This window comes from Carcharodon carcharias, chromosome 30 (genome assembly GCF_017639515.1).
Source record: "Carcharodon carcharias isolate sCarCar2 chromosome 30, sCarCar2.pri, whole genome shotgun sequence".
NCBI lineage: Eukaryota > Metazoa > Chordata > Chondrichthyes > Lamniformes > Lamnidae > Carcharodon > Carcharodon carcharias.
The window spans coordinates 31963740-31983512 of NC_054496.1; the positions used below are offsets into that span (position 1 = coordinate 31963740).

Genomic DNA, 19773 nt, shown 5'->3' on the forward strand with positions numbered 1-19773 from the left:
GGTGGGAATCTGGGCATCCTGGTGAGGGTGGGGGTGGGAATCTGGGCATCCTGGTGAGGGTGGGGGTGGGAATCTGGGCATCCTGGTGAGGGGGGGTGGGGGTGGGAATCTGGGCATCCTGGTGAGGGGGGGTGGGGGTGGGAATCTGGGCATCCTGGTGAGGGGGGGGTGGGGGTGGGAATCTGGGCATCCTGGTGAGGGGGGGGTGGGAATCTGGGCATCCTGGTGAGGGGGGGGTGGGAATCTGGTCATCCTGGTGAGGGGGGGGGGGTGGAATCTGGGCATCCTGGTGAGGGGGGGGTGGGAATCTGGGCATCCTGGTGAGGGGGGGTGGGGGTGGGAATCTGGGCATCCTGGTGAGGGGGGGTGGGGGTGGGAATCTGGGCATCCTGGTGAGGGGGGGGGTGGGGGTGGGAATCTGGGCATCCTGGTGAGGGGGGGGTGGGAATCTGGGCATCCTGGTGAGGGGGGGTGGGAATCTGGGCATCCTGGTGAGGGGGGGTGGGAATCTGGGCATCCTGGTGAGGGTGGGGGTGGGAATCTGGGCATCCTGGTGAGGGGGGGTGGGGGTGGGAATCTGGGCATCCTGGTGAGGGGGGGGTGGGAATCTGGGCATCCTGGTGAGGGGGGGTGGGAATCTGGGCATCCTGGTGAGGGTGGGGGTGGGAATCTGGGCATCCTGGTGAGGGGGGGTGGGGGTGGGAATCTGGGCATCCTGGTGAGGGGGGGTGGGAATCTGGGCATCCTGGTGAGGGTGTGGGTGGGGGTGGGAATCTGGGCATCCTGGTGAGGGGGGGTGGGGGTGGGAATCTGGGCATCCTGGTGAGGGGGGGGTGGGGGTGGGAATCTGGGCATCCTGGTGAGGGGGGGTGGGGGTGGGAATCTGGGCATCCTGGTGAGGGGGGGGTGGGGGTGGGAATCTGGGCATCCTGGTGAGGGGGGGGTGGGAATCTGGGCATCCTGGTGAGGGGGGGGTGGGAATCTGGTCATCCTGGTGAGGGGGGGGGGGGTGGAATCTGGGCATCCTGGTGAGGGGGGGGTGGGAATCTGGGCATCCTGGTGAGGGGGTGTGGGGGTGGGAATCTGGGCATCCTGGTGAGGGGGGGTGAGGGATCTGGCCATCCTGGTCAGGGATGAAGGTTAAAGAGACTGAATGTTCTGATGAAAAGGAAAGGGATAGGAACTACAAAACTGGAAATGGTTAAAGAGGCAGAGTGCTCCAGGAAAGTTACAGATATAAGTTGGAAGAGACTGAACAAGAGAAAGAGAGTTGAGAATTTCATTGCATCTTTTAATACTCTACTCAGTAAATGAAGGTGGGGGGTTCAGCATAGTGCACTGCTGTCAGCTTGCAGTCTTACCCAGGCACGTTGGTGGACAGTGTCTGCCTGCCCTCAGAGACAGCTGCCATGTAAGACGAGGGGCTATATGTTCCTGTGGAATTAATAGCAGGAAATGCTTTCCTCAACAACCGACCCCAAGTGGCGATGTTAATATTCATCTGAGGAGCTCGAAGGAAAGCCTTCCCTAAAACACAACACATGAGGCAGCAAGTTAGTAGGTTTAGTGAGCATTTATGACAGCTCCTTCAGCCAACACAGGCCCTTAATCCGAAACATACCTGCCAGTCCTAGCTTCACAACTCTCCAATCACTCCTGCTGACGCTGCCCTCAAACGCCTCCCTTCCTCTGCTTGATGTCCAGGTTATTGTTCTGTTCTGTAACTATCCTCCTTTACTTTCTAAGTGTGTGAATTGTTGCAGTTCTCTCAGGAACAGAGAGCTTTATTGCCAAGTTTGCTGATGACATTGTGTTAGGTAGCAGAGTAAATAGAGGAGATACAAGCAGAAGTTGCAAAGGGTCATTGGTAGATTAAGGAAGTGGAAAAACTGCATCAGATGGAGGAATGATGGAAAGCACTAGGATGAATTTGGATCGAAGAAAGATGGATCAGAATATTTCCTAAATGGTGAGAAGCAAGGAACTGTGCAGGAGAAATAGACTTAAAGGGCCAAGGACAGAAGCCATTAAAAATTAGAGAACAGGTACCACACACATTTCATGCAGCAATGTCCTCTACTGCCCTGACAAGACACCTTAAAGCAGTGATGTTAAACAAAATGTGACACTGAGCCACATGAGGAGGTATTACGGCAGATGAACAAAAGCTTGCTGAAACAGGTAGGTTATAAGGAGGGGCTTGAAGGAAGAGAAAGAGGTGGAGAGGTTTCAAGAAGGCTTTCCAGAGGTTAGGATCCTGCAGCTGAAGGCACAGCTGCTAATGGAGGGATAGAAGGTAGGGGTGCGCAAAGGCTAGTATTGAAAAAGCGCAGATCTTGGAAATTCGTAGGACTGGACACGGTTACTGAGATAGGGAGGTGTGAGGGCCATGGAAGGATTTGAACAAGAGAATGATATTTTAAAACAAAGGCATTCCTAGAGCTAATGGAATGGTAGCCTTTAACTCGAGGAGGCCAGGATACAACAGATGGAAGTCATGTTGCAGTCGTAGAGAGCTCTGGTTAGACTGCATCTGCAGTCTACATTCAGGTCTGGGCATCACACCTCAGGAAAGGAAAAGTGGCCTTGCAGGGAGAACAGCGCAGTCTGACCAGAACAACACTGGAGCTAAAAGGGTTAAATAAAGAGGTTAAGACTAGGCTTGAATTTCCTTGAATATAGATAATTAAGGGATGATTTAATTTAGGAGTCTAAGACATATAAAAGCTTGTGATGGGGTAGATGGAGAAATGATTTCCTTTGGTGAATGAGTTCAGAACAAGGGGCATAACATTAAAACTGGAGCTAAGCAGTTCAGGAGTGATGAAAGGTTTCTGATGAAATGTCAGCGAACTGCTTTCATTCAGGGGTGATGTCAGGAAAAATTCTTCCATCAAAAGGTAGTGGTTATTTGAAATTCTTTCCCCCCAAAAAGTTGCCGAGGCTGGAGATTAATTGAAAATTTCAAAACCAAGACTGAGACCTTTTGTTGGACACAGATATTAAGGGACATGGATAAAAATTGCAGAGCTCCGCAGTACAGAGGGATCTAGGTGTCCTGGTACTTTTGTTTATTCATTCATGGGATGTGGGCATCACTGGCTAGGCCACCATTTATTGCCCATCCCTATGCCCTTCAGAAGTTGGTGGTGAGCTGCCTTCTTGAACCGCTGCAGTCCATGTGGTGTAGGTACACCCACAGTGCTGTTAGGGAGGGAGTTCCAGGATTTTGACCCAGCGACAGTGAAAGAACAGCAATATATTTCCAAGTCAGGATGGTGTGTGGCTTGGAGGGGAACTTCTAGGTGGCGGTGTTCCCATGTGTCTGCTGCCCTTGTCCTTCTAGATGGTAGTGGTCGTGGGTTTGGAAGGAGCTACCTAAGGAGCCTTGGTGAGTTGCTACAGTGCATCCTGTAGACGGTACACACTGCTACTACTGTGCGTCAGTGGTGGAGGGAGCGAATATTTGTGGATGGGATGCCAATCATGCGGGCTGCTTTGTCCTGAACAGAGTCAAGCTTCTTGAATGCTATTGGAGCTAAACTCATTCAGGTATCAGGAAAAGTTTGTATGCAGGTACAGCATGTGATTAGGAAGGCTATAGTTGTACAAGACTTTGGTGAGACCAAATCTGGAGTACTGTGTACAGTTTTGGTTTCCTTATTTTCCTCCCTTACCTTGTCGCTACTCTTTGATATGCCACATCTTTCCACATTTGATCCCTTGCCACTATTTATTTTAAAACCCTCTCTACTTCCCTAGTTATTCGATTTGCAAGAACACTGGTCCCAGCAAGGTTCAGGTGTAGACCATCCCAATGGTGCAGCCCCCACTTTCCTCTATGCTGGTGCCAGTGCCCCACAAACCGGAACCCACTTCTCCCACAATCTTTGAGCCACATGTTCATTTCTCTAATTTTATGTTCCCTGTGCCAATTTGCACACGGCTCAGGTAATAATCCAGAGATTCTAACCTTTGAGGTTCTGCATTTCAATTTAGTATCTAGCTCATGTGCTCTATGCAGAACCTGGATTACTCGTCCAGTGACTTTACCACTATGCCACCATTGCTCTATAATAGATTTGTTAATCCATGGGACTGAAGAGGCAGTGGCTTCTTGGATGCAACATTGGTGAAGGGACGGAAAGCCAAGACCAGTGCTGATTTTCAGACTGGAGGGAAATAAATAATGGTGTTCCCCAGCGCTCTTTTCATGTGTACATTAGTGACCTGGGTTCATGCAAAACTTCAAAGCTTGCAAATGGCGTGAAACTCAAATGTAGTGAAGAGCGAGGAGAATAGTAACAGGCTTCAGGAGGCTGGTGAAATGGGCATACACATGGCAGATGAAATTTAGCATGCAATCGTGAATCGATACATCTTGGTAAGAAGAGTGTGAGGCAATATAAACTAAATAGTGCAATCTGAAAGGCAGGTCAGGAACAGAGAAACCTGGCAGTGTATGTACACAAATCTTTGAGGGTGGTAGGGCAAGCTGAGAAAGCTATTATCAAAGCAGGCAAAGAGACTGCAGGTTAGTAAGCAATTAAATACTCCTTGCATTTTTAAAACTGTGCTGTACACAACTTGCCAAAAAGGTCAAATCTTCAGCATCTTCTACTGAATTGCAGATTGTTTCGCTCAGTTACAACTGTGTGTCCTGTTAAACACTTCATCCTAACAATAGCTTCTCTTTTCAAATCCCTTCCCTCTGAACATGATCATCCTTTCTGGATACGTAGTGGTGTCAGAAGGACAAAACCTTTCTATATTAGTCCCATTTAGGACATTTCAGTTTAGACTGTGTTAAATGTGCTGAGAAACTGAAGCTGAAAGTGACGAGGTCTGACAGGTAATTCCACTGACCAGGCTGAAATAAACTCATTTTACCTTGCTGTTTGGAGAAAATCTTCTTCTGCCGTTGCAGCTTGGGTATTCTTTCGATCACAGGGTTGGAGAAAGTGACCTGACAATGACAAAGAGGATCACTGTGGAAGCCAGTAAGTAAGATAACACAACAAAAAGGAGTCAGCGTTGAAACCAACTGAGCCCTTCAGCGGGTTAACTGTGGAAACACATCTCAAAGGACTCTGCTTCTTACAAACAGAACTTGCACGCATCTCTACACAGATGTACACATAAAAGCAGACAGACATATACAATCCTGTATGCACATATACACGCATCCCATGAATGAATATAAGAACTCCCCAAGCCCTCTCATACGCACATTCTCTCCACCCACAAACACAGGCTCCATCTCACAAACACACTCTACCTCACTCGCTGCACACACAAACAGGTACACTTTCTCCACTCTCCCACGTGCGCAAACACATACACTTTCCACGCTCTCCCACGTGTGCACACACGTACTCTCCCCTGCTTCCCCCCCATGCACACACACAAGTAGACCCTCCTCACCCTCCCATGTGTGTAAATGCACACACACACAATCTCACTCTTCCCCACCCTGTATGTACACTCACCCCCACCACCAAATCTGTACACTCATCCCTACTTCTGCACATGTACACATGTACACCCTCCCCATCCCACCCTGTGTACACACTCCTCACCTAACCCCACCCACACAAACTCCCCACCTATTCCCACACACACATTGCCTACCTAACCCCACACACACACACACCCCACTCAACCTCACACATGGTCTCTCCCAACCCTAGACCGCATGCATGTGCACGCACCCCATCCAACCCTCACGTGCACTCTTCCCCACCCAACCATCCCTCCGCATACACACACACCCACACTTGCCTGCCATCTATTATCAGTATAAACCTGATTGATCTTTCTGCTCCCTAACCCAGGGCTACAGTGTTAGAATCACACCTATCAAGACTGAAATTTTCTTCTACAAAATGGAAGGACATGGCATGATCTGGGATAATCTAGGATTTTTTTTTAAAAGAAGCGCATAAGTTGACCTTGGAACTGTCGACAAACAGGTCTCTTCCAAGAAATCACCTGGCCTTTATGGTGCTTGGGGAAGATCGGGTTATTTGATTTGAACTGCAATCACTTTAATTGATGGAGAAAAACAAAATTGCAAAGGAAGGTTGGTAACTTGCTGGAAATCAGATGGGTGAGAGGGAAAGAGGTTATGTTGTGAAGCTGCTGGTTTTGAAGGCAGTCTTATTGGGAGACAAAATGAGGAAGGAAAGCTACCCTCGCTGTTTCCCTCTCTCTGACTCGTCTAAAATTGTGTGTGGCTATCAACCTATAGTCAGAGAACCCTCATCTGTGTATAACTAGGCTGCATTTGGACCTGCAAAGCTGAGACCAGTGGTGAGGACTTCCAGACATCCATTGGGACCCAGCAGCCCATCTTCATACGAGGGAACTCCAGGTCGACGGTATCGAGACCTGCGGACATTACCCTCTACTTTCTAATGCCCATCCTCCAAAGCCTATCTCTCCATTTGTCCTTTGCTTGTCTGTGTGTGTGCTGGGGGAATTCCTTAGGAATGGTTATACTTCCCGATTACAATTGTGTGTTAACCAGTACTGGCAACTTGTCAAAAGAAGTTTTGTTTTAAAATAAATGAATCATTCTGAGTTTTTGGAAAGAAGCTTAGTCAAAGTCTCTTCTTCTGGGTAATAGAAGTAGAGGTTAACATTTCGGTGAGAAAATTAAACATTTAAATTAATGGTACGGCCTGCGGAGCAGTGGGGTTTGATAATTCACGCACTCCTCCCATCCCGGCTGTAACAATAGTGATCTATTTCATTGTGTTACTTCCAACCTTTCAGAGATCAATTAACTCAGCCCAGACCAGGGGCCAATGTTGGAGTTTTCTGCTCGACTCAGTATCCTGTCAAAGCCATTTGACCTCTTAACAATGTATATTCTTCTATTAATAATGGCCTGTGTTCCGATGCAGCCCTCACACTGTCTTCAGTGCCTGGTTCATCGTTCAAGATTTAACCATTCTTTCAAGGATGGTAGAAGAAATTTAAAATCCGAACTCTGGTGAGTTGAAAGCCTTAGATGTTTAGCCTTCTATGATCAACATAATACCACAGTGTGATCGTGCACACATTATAAACGTTCAGCAGGTCCCAGCACCCCAACTGAAATTAGATTTAGGCTCTTAAATTAGGCTTCACCGGTGGAAATAAAAACAGAAAATGCTGCAAAATGCTGGAAAAACTCAGCAGGTCTGGCAGCATCTGTGGAGTGAAAAACAGAGTTAATGTTTCGAGTTCATATGGCTCTCCTTCAGAGGTGATGAGAAATGTGATGGAATTTATACTGTTTAAGGGGGGGCGGGGGGGGGGGGGGCGGGTGGAGTAGGTAAAGCAAGATACAAAGATAGGTGGTCAGCGATAGGTGGGGGCTAAGGAGGGATTGACAAAGATGTCACGGACACAAGACAAAGGGAGTGTTAATGGTAGTGGTGAAGACTAAAGAAGGTGCTGATAATGGCATAAAGGTAAGAAAGCACAATGCGTCAAAAGCTGAACAAGGGTCAGTGCTCTGTGAAAGAGCAACATCGAAACAAGTGACAGATGGCCCTTTGGGGGGAGCTGAGGGGGGTGGCTGGGGAAAAAGGGGTAAAAAATGAATAAAAATAAATAAATATAAAATCAAAATAAATTTAAAAACATATTTAAAAAGGGGTAAGGATAGAAGAGAGAGTTCATGGTCTGAAGCTGTTAAACTGAATATTCAGTCCGGAAGGCTGTAAAGTGCCTAGTCAGAAGATGAGGTGCTGAACCTCCAGTTTGCGTTGAGCTTCACTGGAACAATGCAGCAGGCCAAGGACGGACGTGTGGGCATGAGAGCAGGGTGGAGTGTTGAAATGGCAAGCGGCAGGGAGGTCTGGATCATTCTGCAACACAAACTGGAGGAACAGCACCTCATCATCCGATTAGGCACTTTACAGCCTTCCGGACTGAATATTGAGTTCAACAACTTCACATTGTGAACTCTCTCCTCTATCTTTACCACTTTTTTCTATTCTTTTTCCCCCAACTGCCCACCTCCCCTCCCCCACCAACAGGGCCATCTGTCACTTGGTTCTATATTGTGTATTCACGCAGCACTGACCCTTGTTCTGCTATTAATACCTTCTATCTTCCCTTCATGCCACTATCAGCACTTTTTAGTCTTCACCATTACCAATAATGCTTCCTTTTTCTTGTGTCCATGACATCTCTGTCAATCTCTCCTTAGCTGTCACCTATCCCTGGCCTCCTATCCTTCTATCTTGCTTCATCTGCTCCACCCCCTCTTAAACAGTATAAATTCCATCACATTTCTACTTCTCTGTAGCTCTGATGAATACGGACTCGAAATGTTAACTCTGTTTCTCTCTGCACAGATGCTGCCAGACCTGATGAGTTTTTCCAGCATTTTCAGTTTTTTTTTTCAGATTTCCAGGATCCACAGGATTTTGCTCTCACTAATGGGAAAACTCTTAGCTACAGTGTCAATTGGGCTGCAGTGTAAATGGCCAGTGATGTTAGGCAGAACATCCGCACCTAATCCTCATGCATTTCTACATAGTTGGTAGCCAGTGGCTCGGAGAGAGCGTACACACCATTAACTAGAAACCAAGTCTTACCTCATTCAGGTTCTCAAACAGCTTAAGCAGAAATCATGAGCATTTACCAAATGCTCAGTGACCAGGTTAGCATGAGTCAACCTCCAGCACCATCCATGTAACCAACACCAAAAACGCACCTCACCTGAGGCAACCCTCTCCGTGCATTTCCTGTCCCCAAGCCTCCCCAGCCCACCCCTCATTGCCCCTGCTGCCTGAGCAGTGACAGTACAAAGCCCTTTCCTCCTGGTTGAACGATCAGTGCATGAAGGGAAGCTTGGCCATTTAGCCTCCCACTCCAGACACAGGACTGACTGAACATTAGAACATAAGAACTTGGAGCAGGAGTAGGAAATTCAGCCCCTCGAGCCTGCCCCGAGGACCCGGGCAAGGGAGCTTAGGCCACACCATCATCTCCAGTTGAAACCTCAAAATGGTGTGCTGAGGAAGGCTTTTCTAACCCAAATCTCACCTCGTTGCTGCTGGTATGGGCCCCTTCTACTCCTAAACCCCTCCCTCTTGCCATTCCTTCGACCGCACCATCACTCTCTTGCTCTCAGCTCTCCTGCCCACCTTCACCTTTCCACCTCACCCTCCCTCTTCAGTCCCCTGCCTGGGTCCAATTATGCCCTCTCTAATCCTGCATGGTGTGAGTGTTGCTTTACCCTCACTGTACAACATACTAATTATATTCGTGCACACCCACATACATCTACCACAAGGAATTTGTATGCTTTGGCTCTTTAAATTGTGTCTCCCATCGGCAGTTTCTGTCAGCGTGCAACCATGAGGGAAGGATGTCAGGGAATCCAACAAAGGAGTGAGGGACAGCGTGGGAAAAAATACAAAATATGATGGGAAATAGTTCCATTTGCAGTAAGTTTCGAAAAGGCCACTGTAGTAAAAATGATGAACATATTGTCAGAGCCTGGCATGTACCTCTGTCAGGAGCACCCCTTCAGGCTCTAAATCCAACTGAATTTCATGCCGCTGATTATCCAGGAAATCTTCCAGTTTGAGATATTTTAAGGCACAGAGGGAACGCCAGTCTCGCCTGTAAACACTGATCTCTAATTCCCGAGACTGCAACACAAAAAAAATAATTAAAATTTAAACTTGCGGACGTGTAGAGAAGAGCCGAGAAACCTACCGATTCCTCCATCGCACCATCTAACTGCCCCCTGAATGGCTCACGAGTTTTATCTAGACTTCCCCACCTCCAGTAACTGTGCGTGAAATGCTCCTCCTGTCATTCCCAAACTGGTCTTGGACAAGTTGACACCTAATCCTCCTCATCCTCACGCTGTTGTGGGAGGCTGCAAAACTTGATACAATACGTCTGATTCCAGAGTCCAAATCAAATAGTGAATAACAATGGTCCCAGCGTTGACTCCTACAATTTCCCATCTCCCATCAGTCTGAATACCTGTTTTTGAGTGGGGGAGCTGGTGGTGTAGTGGTAAGTCACTGGACTAGTCGTCCACAGGCCCAGCCTAATGCTCTGTGGGCACATATGCAAATCCCACCATGGCAGCTGGTGGGATTTAAATTCAATCAATAAAATCTGGAATTGAAAGCTAGTCTCAGTAATGGTGACCTCGAAACTGTTGTTGATTGTTGTAAAAACCCATCTGGTTCACTAATGCCCTCTGGGGAAGGAAATCTGCCTCCCTCACCTGGTCTGGCCTACATGAGACTCCAGACCCACAGCAACTCTTAACTGCCCTCTGAAATGGCCGAGCAAGCCACTCAGTTCAAGGGCAATTAGGGATGGGTAACAAATGCTGGCCTTGGCAGGGATGCCCACATCCCATGAAAGAATTTTTAAAAAATCCTACTTTCTATTTTACAGCTATCTTGCTATCTATTCTGCTACTTGTCCAGACTCCACAAGCTCGGAACTTAGTTATGGGTTTACTATTCGGCACCTTATCAAAGGGCTTTTGAAAGTCCATGTATATTACGTCTGCTATATGGCCTTTTGTTACTTCTTCAAAGAATGTAATAAGGTTGAGCAAGCCTGACTCTTCTCCTTTGAAATTCACATTGACTATTTGCTATTATATCCTCAGTTTTTAATATGTTCTTCTCTTACACTTAAGATCCCAAACTCTATCCTACCATTGATTTGAATCTGACTGCTCTGTAGCTATGTTAATTGCTTCCAGTTTTTTTTTTAAATGTAACATTAGCTGCCCACCAATCATCTGGCATTATTCTCTTTTTCTATTAAGCTTTTATAAATATACAGTAACACCTCTGCTTTCTCTTCCCTAGCATGCACAGATACAATCCTCCCGGACCAAGAGGCGGGGTGGTTATTCTAAGTTTATTTAGTTTATCGATTATTTGCTAGATAAACTGAGCAGAGACGAATGGTGAAATTTTACAGGGTGAAAGAACAGAATGGGCATGTGTCTACACATGTCTTTGAAAGGAGCAGGACAAGTTGAGAAAGCTGTTAAAAAAGTAGGCAAGATCCTTGGCTTTATAAATAGAGACATACTGTACAAGGACAAGGAAGTTATAAATCACTGATTCGGCCCCAGCTGAAGAATTGTGTCCAATTCTGGGCATCACACTTTAGGAAAGATGTCAAGGCCTTAAAGAAATTGCAGAGGAGGTTTACCGCAATGGCGCCAGGGATGAGGGACTTCAGTTACCAGCAGAGACTGGAGAAGCTGGGATCGTTTTCCTTAAAGTAGATAAGGTTAAGGGGAGATTTAATAGTGCAGTTTAAAATCACGAAGGGTTTTTGATGTAGTAGATAAGGAGATACTGTTTCCAGTGCTAGGAATGTTGGTAACCACAGCACACAGGTCTGACGGAATTGATGAAGGAATCAGATGGGAGGTTTTTTCATGCACTCAGTTCTGATGACCTGGAATGTACTTCCTGAAAAGGTGGAACATTACCATCAAGACTTTCTAAAGGGAACTGCATAAATAATTGCAGGGGAATAGATGGAGAAAGAGCAGAGGAGTAGCACTAATTATATTGTTCTTTCAAAGAGTAGGAACAGGAATTAAGGGCTGAATAGCCTCCTTCTGTGTTATATAGTTCGGTGATCTCCCCCATCCTTTCTATTGTAAATGCCTTAATATCTGCCTTGATCTTTTTTCGAAAGTCATTTCTGTGCCTAGTAAGTAATTAGGCAAACTAAATATCCACAAATTCTGCCATTTCCTTTTCATTATCTTTCTTATGCAATCCTTAGTGGTCATATCCCCCATTGTAATTTTCCTTTTCTATTTATCTGTCGGCAGAATGAATATTATGTTCCTTAATGATTTAATTTTGCAATTCCTCTTTGCCTTAAGTGATCTAACTCCTTTCCAAACCTCTTCGCACTTTTATCATCCTTTCCTTTTCCATTTATTTACTGTTGTGTATGCTTTTTTTCAAATTTATGCTTATTTCTTTACTCATACATGATGCCTTATTGCTTCCTAGTTTGGTCTTGTTCTTTAGCAGAATTTATATCCCCTGAACTCTATTCATCGCCTGTTTCACTGATCCCCAGGCTACCCAACACAATACAATAGTAGTACTCTCACCTCTGAATCAGAAAGCTTTGCATCCAAGAACCTGACCAGAGACTTAACAATATTTAGGCTGACATTTCAGTGCAGAGAGAGTGTTTCCACTGATATTCTCTCTCTTTGTTATTTTCCTTTTTACAGTTTACCATCTCTAATTCCATCTTCATCCATTCATAATTTGCTTCTTTCCAATCTCTTACTTTGGTGTTTGTCTCATGACACTCGATGATTTTAAACCTTACTGTACTGTGATCACTATTGCCTAGATGCTCACCTATGCTTACATCTCTTATCTGCTTTGCTTCATTTCCCATTGCTAGATGCACCTTCTAGGACCTGGATGTTTCCCTTGTGCCTTGGTTCAGTTCTGGTCCCCAGTAAACAAGATGCAGACTGACTAGAGTACTACTCCTTAGACACGTACTCTCCTGATTTGGCAATAGAAGTTGTTTGTTTCGTTAATTGCTGTTGGGCAAGGATGAGTCAAGGTCAGTACTGAGCCCACCACCACTTTGTCTTTCAGTCTTCCCCAACTTAACTAATTCGACACCAGTCAATAAATCTCTTATTTTTTTCTTCCACTGAGTAAGATCAGGCTCCTATCTGTCCTGAATTTCTTCTCCCACATTTATGCTAGTTCACAATTTTTTACATGGATCTCCCTCTATTTTTTTGCTTCTTCATACTCTACTGCCCCCAGCACTCAGTTTAGGATCTCCTGCAAATAGGATTGACTTACATTGTGATCATAGGTGGGATTTTACAGTCCCACCAAAGTCAATGGACTTTTGAACAGCTCGCCGCTTTTTACAGCCACACTCCTGCCGTGATAGGGCCGGAAAATTCTGCCCTATATGTCTAGTGATGTAGATGAAAAGCAACAAACATCATTCATTGGCTAGTATTGTGTACTCTGTAACCTGACTATAATGACCTTGAGCTGTTCATCCATTGATTTTCTCTCCCTTAGGTGTGCTGGGGAATGCATTCTGTGTGGTACTAAGGGATCAGTGCTGGGGAATGCATTCTGTGTGGTACTAAGGGATCAGTGCTGGGGAATGTATTCTGTGTGGTACCTGAAGGATCAGTGCTGGGGAATGTATTCTGTGTGGTACTAAGGGATCAGTGCTGGGGAATGTATTCTGTGTGGTACCTGAAGGATCAGTGCTGGGGAATGTATTCTGTGTGGTACCTGAAGGATCAGTGCTGGGGAATGTATTCTGTATAGTACCTGAAGGATCAGTGCTGGGGAATGTATTCTGTGTGGTACCTGAAGGATCAGTGCTGGGGAATGTATTCTGTATAGTACCTGAAGGATCAGTGCTGGGGAATGTATTCTGTATAGTACCTGAAGGATCAGTGCTGGGGAATGTATTCTGTATAGTACCTGAAGGATCAGTGCTGGGGAATGTATTCTGTATAGTACCTGAAGGATCAGTGCTGGGGAATGTATTCTGTGTGGTACCTGAAGGATCAGTGCTGGGGAATGTATTCTGTGTGGTACCTGAAGGATCAGTGCTGGGGAATGTATTCTGTATAGTACCTGAAGGATCAGTGCTGGGGAATGTATTCTGTATAGTACCTGAAGGATCAGTGCTGGGGAATGTATTCTGTATAGTACCTGAAGGATCAGTGCTGGGGAATGTATTCTGTGTGGTACCTGAAGGATCAGTGCTGGGGAATGTATTCTGTGTGGTACCTGAAGGATCAGTGCTGGGGAATGTATTCTGTATAGTACCTGAAGGATCAGTGCTGGGGAATGTATTCTGTATAGTACCTGAAGGATCAGTGCTGGGGAATGTATTCTGTATAGTACCTGAAGGATCAGTGCTGGGGAATGTATTCTGTATAGTACCTGAAGGATCAGTGCTGGGGAATGTATTCTGTGTGGTACCTGAAGGATCAGTGCTGGGGAATGTATTCTGTATAGTACCTGAAGGATCAGTGCTGGGGAATGTATTCTGTATAGTACCTGAAGGATCAGTGCTGGGGAATGTATTCTGTATAGTACCTGAAGGATCAGTGCTGGGGAATGTATTCTGTATAGTACCTGAAGGATCAGTGCTGGGGAATGTATTCTGTGTGGTACCTGAAGGATCAGTGCTGGGGAATGTATTCTGTGTGGTACCTGAAGGATCAGTGCTGGGGAATGTATTCTGTGTGGTACCTGAAGGATCAGTGCTGGGGAATGTATTCTGTATAGTACCTGAAGGATCAGTGCTGGGGAATGTATTCTGTATAGTACCTGAAGGATCAGTGCTGGGGAATGTATTCTGTGTGGTACCTGAAGGATCAGTGCTGGGGAATGTATTCTGTGTAGTACCTGAAGGATCAGTGCTGGGGAATGTATTCTGTATAGTACCTGAAGGATCAGTGCTGGGGAATGTATTCTGTGTGGTACCTGAAGGATCAGTGCTGGGGAATGTATTCTGTATAGTACCTGAAGGATCAGTGCTGGGGAATGTATTCTGTATAGTACCTGAAGGATCCAGTGCTGGGGAATGTATTCTGTGTGTACCTGAAGGATCAGTGCTGGGGAATGTATTCTGTATAGTACCTGAAGGATCAGTGCTGGGGAATGTATTCTGTGTGGTACCTGAAGGATCAGTGCTGGGGAATGTATTCTGTGTAGTACCTGAAGGATCAGTGCTGGGGAATGTATTCTGTATAGTACCTGAAGGATCAGTGCTGGGGAATGTATTCTGTGTGGTACCTGAAGGATCAGTGCTGGGGAATGTATTCTGTATAGTACCTGAAGGATCAGTGCTGGGGAATGTATTCTGTATAGTACCTGAAGGATCCAGTGCTGGGGAATGTATTCTGTATAGTACCTGAAGGATCAGTGCTGGGGAATGTATTCTGTGTAGGTACCTGAAGGATCAGTGCTGGGAATGTATTCTGTTGGTACCCTGAAGGATCAGTGCTGGGGAATGTATTCTGTGTGGTACTGAAGGGATCAGTGCTGGGGAATGTATTCTGTATAGTACCTGAAGGATCAGTGCTGGGGAATGTATTCTGTTTTAGTACCTGAAGGATCAGTGCTGGGGAATGTATTCTGTGTGGTACCTGAAAGGATCAGTGCTGGGGAATGTATTCTGTTTTAGTACCTGAAGGATCAGTGCTGGGTGAATGGTATTCTGTGTAGTACCTGAAGGATCAGTGCTGGGGAATGTTTTCTTGTGGTACCTAAGAGATCAGTGCTGGGGAATGTATTCTGTGTAGTACCTGAAGGATCAGTGCTGGGGAAGTATTCCATGTGTAGGTACCTGAAGGTTCAGTGCTGGGAATGTATTCTGTGTAGTACCTGAACGGATCAGTGCTGGGGAATGTATTCTGTAAGGTACCTGAAGGATCAGTGCTGGGAATGTAATTCTGTATTGTACCTGAAGGATCAGTGCTGGGGAATGTATTCTGTATAGTACCTGAAGGATCAGTGCTGGGGAATGTATTCTGTATAGTACCTGAAGGATCAGTGCTGGGGAATGCATTCTGTGTAGTACCTGAAGGATCAGTGCTGGGGAATGTATTCTGTGTGGTACCTGAAGGATCAGTGCTGGGGAATGTATTCTGTATAGTACCTGAAGGATCAGTGCTGGGGAATGTATTCTGTGTGGTACCTGAAGGATCAGTGCTGGGGAATGTATTCTGTATAGTACCTGAAGGATCAGTGCTGGGGAATGTATTCTGTATAGTACCTGAAGGATCAGTGCTGGGGAATGTATTCTGTATAGTACCTGAAGGATCAGTGCTGGGGAATGTATTCTGTGTGGTACCTGAAGGATCAGTGCTGGGGAATGTATTCTGTGTGGTACCTGAAGGATCAGTGCTGGGGAATGTATTCTGTGTGGTACCTGAAGGATCAGTGCTGGGGAATGTATTCTGTGTGGTACCTGAAGGATCAGTGCTGGGGAATGTATTCTGTGTGGTACCTGAAGGATCAGTGCTGGGGAATGTATTCTGTATAGTACCTGAAGGATCAGTGCTGGGGAATGTATTCTGTGTGGTACCTGAAGGATCAGTGCTGGGGAATGTATTCTGTGTGGTACCTGAAGGATCAGTGCTGGGGAATGTATTCTGTATAGTACCTGAAGGATCAGTGCTGGGGAATGTATTCTGTATAGTACCTGAAGGATCAGTGCTGGGGAATGTATTCTGTATAGTACCTGAAGGATCAGTGCTGGGGAATGTATTCTGTATAGTACCTGAAGGATCAGTGCTGGGGAATGTATTCTGTATAGTACCTGAAGGATCAGTGCTGGGGGAATGTATTCTGTATAGTACTGAAGGATCAGTGCTGGGAATGTATTCTGTATAGTACCTGAAGGATCAGTGCTGGGGAATGTATTCTGTATAGTACCTGAAGGATCAGTGCTGGGGAATGTATTCTGTTTGGTACTATGGGATCAGTGCTGGGGAATGTATTCTGTATAGTACCTGAAGGATCAGTGCTGGGGAATGTATTCTGTGTGGTACCTGAAGGATCAGTGCTGGGAATGTATTCTGTGTGGTACCTGAAAGGATCAGTGCTGGGGAACTGTATTCTGTATGGTACCTGAAGGTTCAGTGCTGGGGAATGTATTCTGTGTGGTACTAAGGGATCAGTGCTGGGGAATGTATTCTGTATAGTTCCCTGAAGGATCAGTGCTGGGGAATGTTTCTGTATGTACCTGAAGGATCAGTGCTGGGGAATGTATTCTGTGTGGTACCTGAAGGATCAGTGCTGGGGAATGTATTCTGTGTGGTACTAAGGGATCAGTGCTGGGGAATGTATTCTGTATAGTACCTGAAGGATCAGTGCTGGGGAATGTATTCTGTATAGTACCTGAAGGATCAGTGCTGGGGAATGTATTCTGTGTGGTACCTGAAGGATCAGTGCTGGGGAATGTATTCTGTATAGTACCTGAAGGATCAGTGCTGGGGAATGTATTCTGTATAGGTACCTGAAGGATCAGTGCTGGGGAATGTATTCTGTGTGGTACCTGAAGGATCAGTGCTGGGAATGTATTCTGTATAGTACCTGAAGGATCAGTGCTGGGGAATGTATTCTGTATAGTACCTGAAGGATCAGTGCTGGGGAATGTATTCTGTGTGGTACCTGAAGGATCAGTGCTGGGGAATGTATTCTGTATAGTACCTGAAGGATCAGTGCTGGGGAATGTATTCTGTATAGTACCTGAAGGATCAGTGCTGGGGAATGTATTCTGTATAGTACCTGAAGGATCAGTGCTGGGGAATGTATTCTGTATAGTACCTGAAGGATCAGTGCTGGGGAATGTATTCTGTGTGGTACCTGAAGGATCAGTGCTGGGGAATGTATTCTGTATAGTACCTGAAGGATCAGTGCTGGGGAATGTATTCTGTATAGTACCTGAAGGATCAGTGCTGGGGAATGTATTCTGTGTGGTACCTGAAGGATCAGTGCTGGGGAATGTATTCTGTGTGGTACCTGAAGGGATCAGTGCTGGGGAATGTATTCTGTATAGTACCTGAAGGATCAGTGCTGGGGAATGTATTCTGTATAGTACCTGAAGGATCAGTGCTGGGAATGTATTCTGTATAGTACCTGAAGGATCAGTGCTGGGGAATGTATTCTGTGTGGTACCTGAAGGATCAGTGCTGGGGAATGTATTCTGTGTAGGTACCTGAAGGATCAGTGCTGGGGAATGCATTCTGTATAGAACCTGAAGGATCAGTGCTGGGAATGTATTCTGTATAGTACCTGAAGGATCAGTGCTGGGAATGTATTCTGTGTGGTACCTGAAGGATCAGTGCTGGGGAATGTATTCTGTATAGTACCTGAAGGATCAGTGCTGGGGAATGTATTCTGTATAGTACCTGAAGGATCAGTGCTGGGGAATGTATTCTGTATAGTACTGAGGATCAGTGCTGGGAATGTATTCTGTGTGGTACCTGAAGGATCAGTGCTGGGGAATGTATTCTGTATAGTACCTGAAGGATCAGTGCTGGGGAATGTATTCTGTATAGTACCTGAAGGATCAGTGCTGGGGAATGTATTCTGTGTGGTACTAAGGGATCAGTGCTGGGGAATGTATTCTGTATAGTACCTGAAGGATCAGTGCTGGGGAATGTATTCTGTGTGGTACTAAGGGATCAGTGCTGGGGAATGTATTCTGTATAGTACCTGAAGGATCAGTGCTGGGGAATTGTAATTCTGTGTGGTACTAAGGGATCAGTGCTGGGGAATGTATTCTGTATAGTACCTGAAGGATCAGTGCTGGGGGAATGTAATTCTGTGTGGTACTAAGGATCAGAGCTAGGGGAATGTATTCTGTCTTGGTCCCTTGATAGGATCAGTGCTTGGGAATGTATTCTGTTTGGTACCTCTAAGGATCAGTGCTGGGGAATGTCATTCTTTATAGTACCTGAAGGATCAGTGCTTGGGACTGTATTCTGTGTGGGTACCTGAAGGATCAAGGTGCTGGGGAATGTATTCTGTATAGTACCTGAAGGATCAGTGCTGGGGAATGTATTCTGTGTGGTACCTAGAGTGATCAGTGCTGGGGATGTATTCTGTCTAGGTACCAGAGGATCAAGTAGTGGGGAATGCTATCTGTGTGGTACTAAGGATCAGTGCTGTGGGGAATGTATTCTGTGTGTACCAGAAGGATCCGTGCTGGGGAATAGTATCTGTTTGGTACCTGAAGGAATCAGTGATGGGCCGGAAAGTATTCTGTGTGGTACATAAGGATCATTGCTGGGGAATGTATTCTGTGTTGGTACTAAGGATCAGTGCTGGGGAATGTATTCTGTGTGGTACCTGAAGGATCAGTGCTGGGGAATGTATTCTGTATAGTACCTGAAGGATCAGTGCTGGGGAATGTATTCTGTGTGGTACTAAGGGATCAGTGCTGGGGAATGTATTCTGTATAGTACCTGAAGGATCAGTGCTGGGGAATGTATTCTGTGTGGTACTAAGGGATCAGTGCTGGGGAATGTATTCTGTGTGGTACTAAGGGATCAGTGCTGGGGAATGTATTCTGTATAGTACCTGAAGGATCAGTGCTGGGGAATGTATTCTGTGTGGTACCTGAAGGATCAGTGCTGGGGAATGTATTCTGTATAGTACCTGAAGGATCAGTGCTGGGGAATGTATTCTGTGTGGTACTAAGGGATCAGTGCTGGGGAATGTATTCTGTATAGTACCTGAAGGATCAGTGCTGGGGAATGTATTCTGTATAGTACCTGAAGGATCAGTGCTGGGGAATGTATTCTGTGTGGTACCTGAAGGATCAGTGCTGGGGAATGTATTCTGTATAGTACCTGAAGGATCAGTGCTGGGGAATGTATTCTGTGTGGTACTAAGGGATCAGTGCTGGGGAATGTATTCTGTGTGGTACCTGAAGGATCAGTGCTGGGGAATGTATTCTGTATAGTACCTGAAGGATCAGTGCTGGGGAATGTATTCTGTATAGTACCTGAAGGATCAGTGCTGGGGAATGTATTCTGTGTGGTACTAAGGGATCAGTGCTGGGGAATGTATTCTGTGTGGTACCTGAAGGATCAGTGCTGGGGAATGTATTCTGTATAGTACCTGAAGGATCAGTGCTGGGGAATGTATTCTGTATAGTACCTGAAGGATCAGTGCTGGGGAATGTATTCTGTGTGGTACCTGAAGGATCAGTGCTGGGGAATGTATT

The 19773-nt window shown here is 45.9% G+C and overlaps 1 protein-coding gene across 1 annotated transcript in view; it reads right to left on the reverse strand.

The window, feature by feature from the left end:
• Positions 1-19773, reverse strand: part of pkn1a (protein kinase N1a) — a 198207-nt gene that overhangs the window by 72172 nt on the left and 106262 nt on the right. The window contains exons 9-11 of the mRNA XM_041177068.1: positions 9513-9656; positions 4891-4966; positions 1362-1527 (exon numbers count right to left, since the gene is read on the reverse strand). Coding sequence (XP_041033002.1) covers positions 1362-1527; positions 4891-4966; positions 9513-9656 — 386 coding nt within the window. The remainder of the gene's footprint in view (positions 1-1361; positions 1528-4890; positions 4967-9512; positions 9657-19773) is intronic.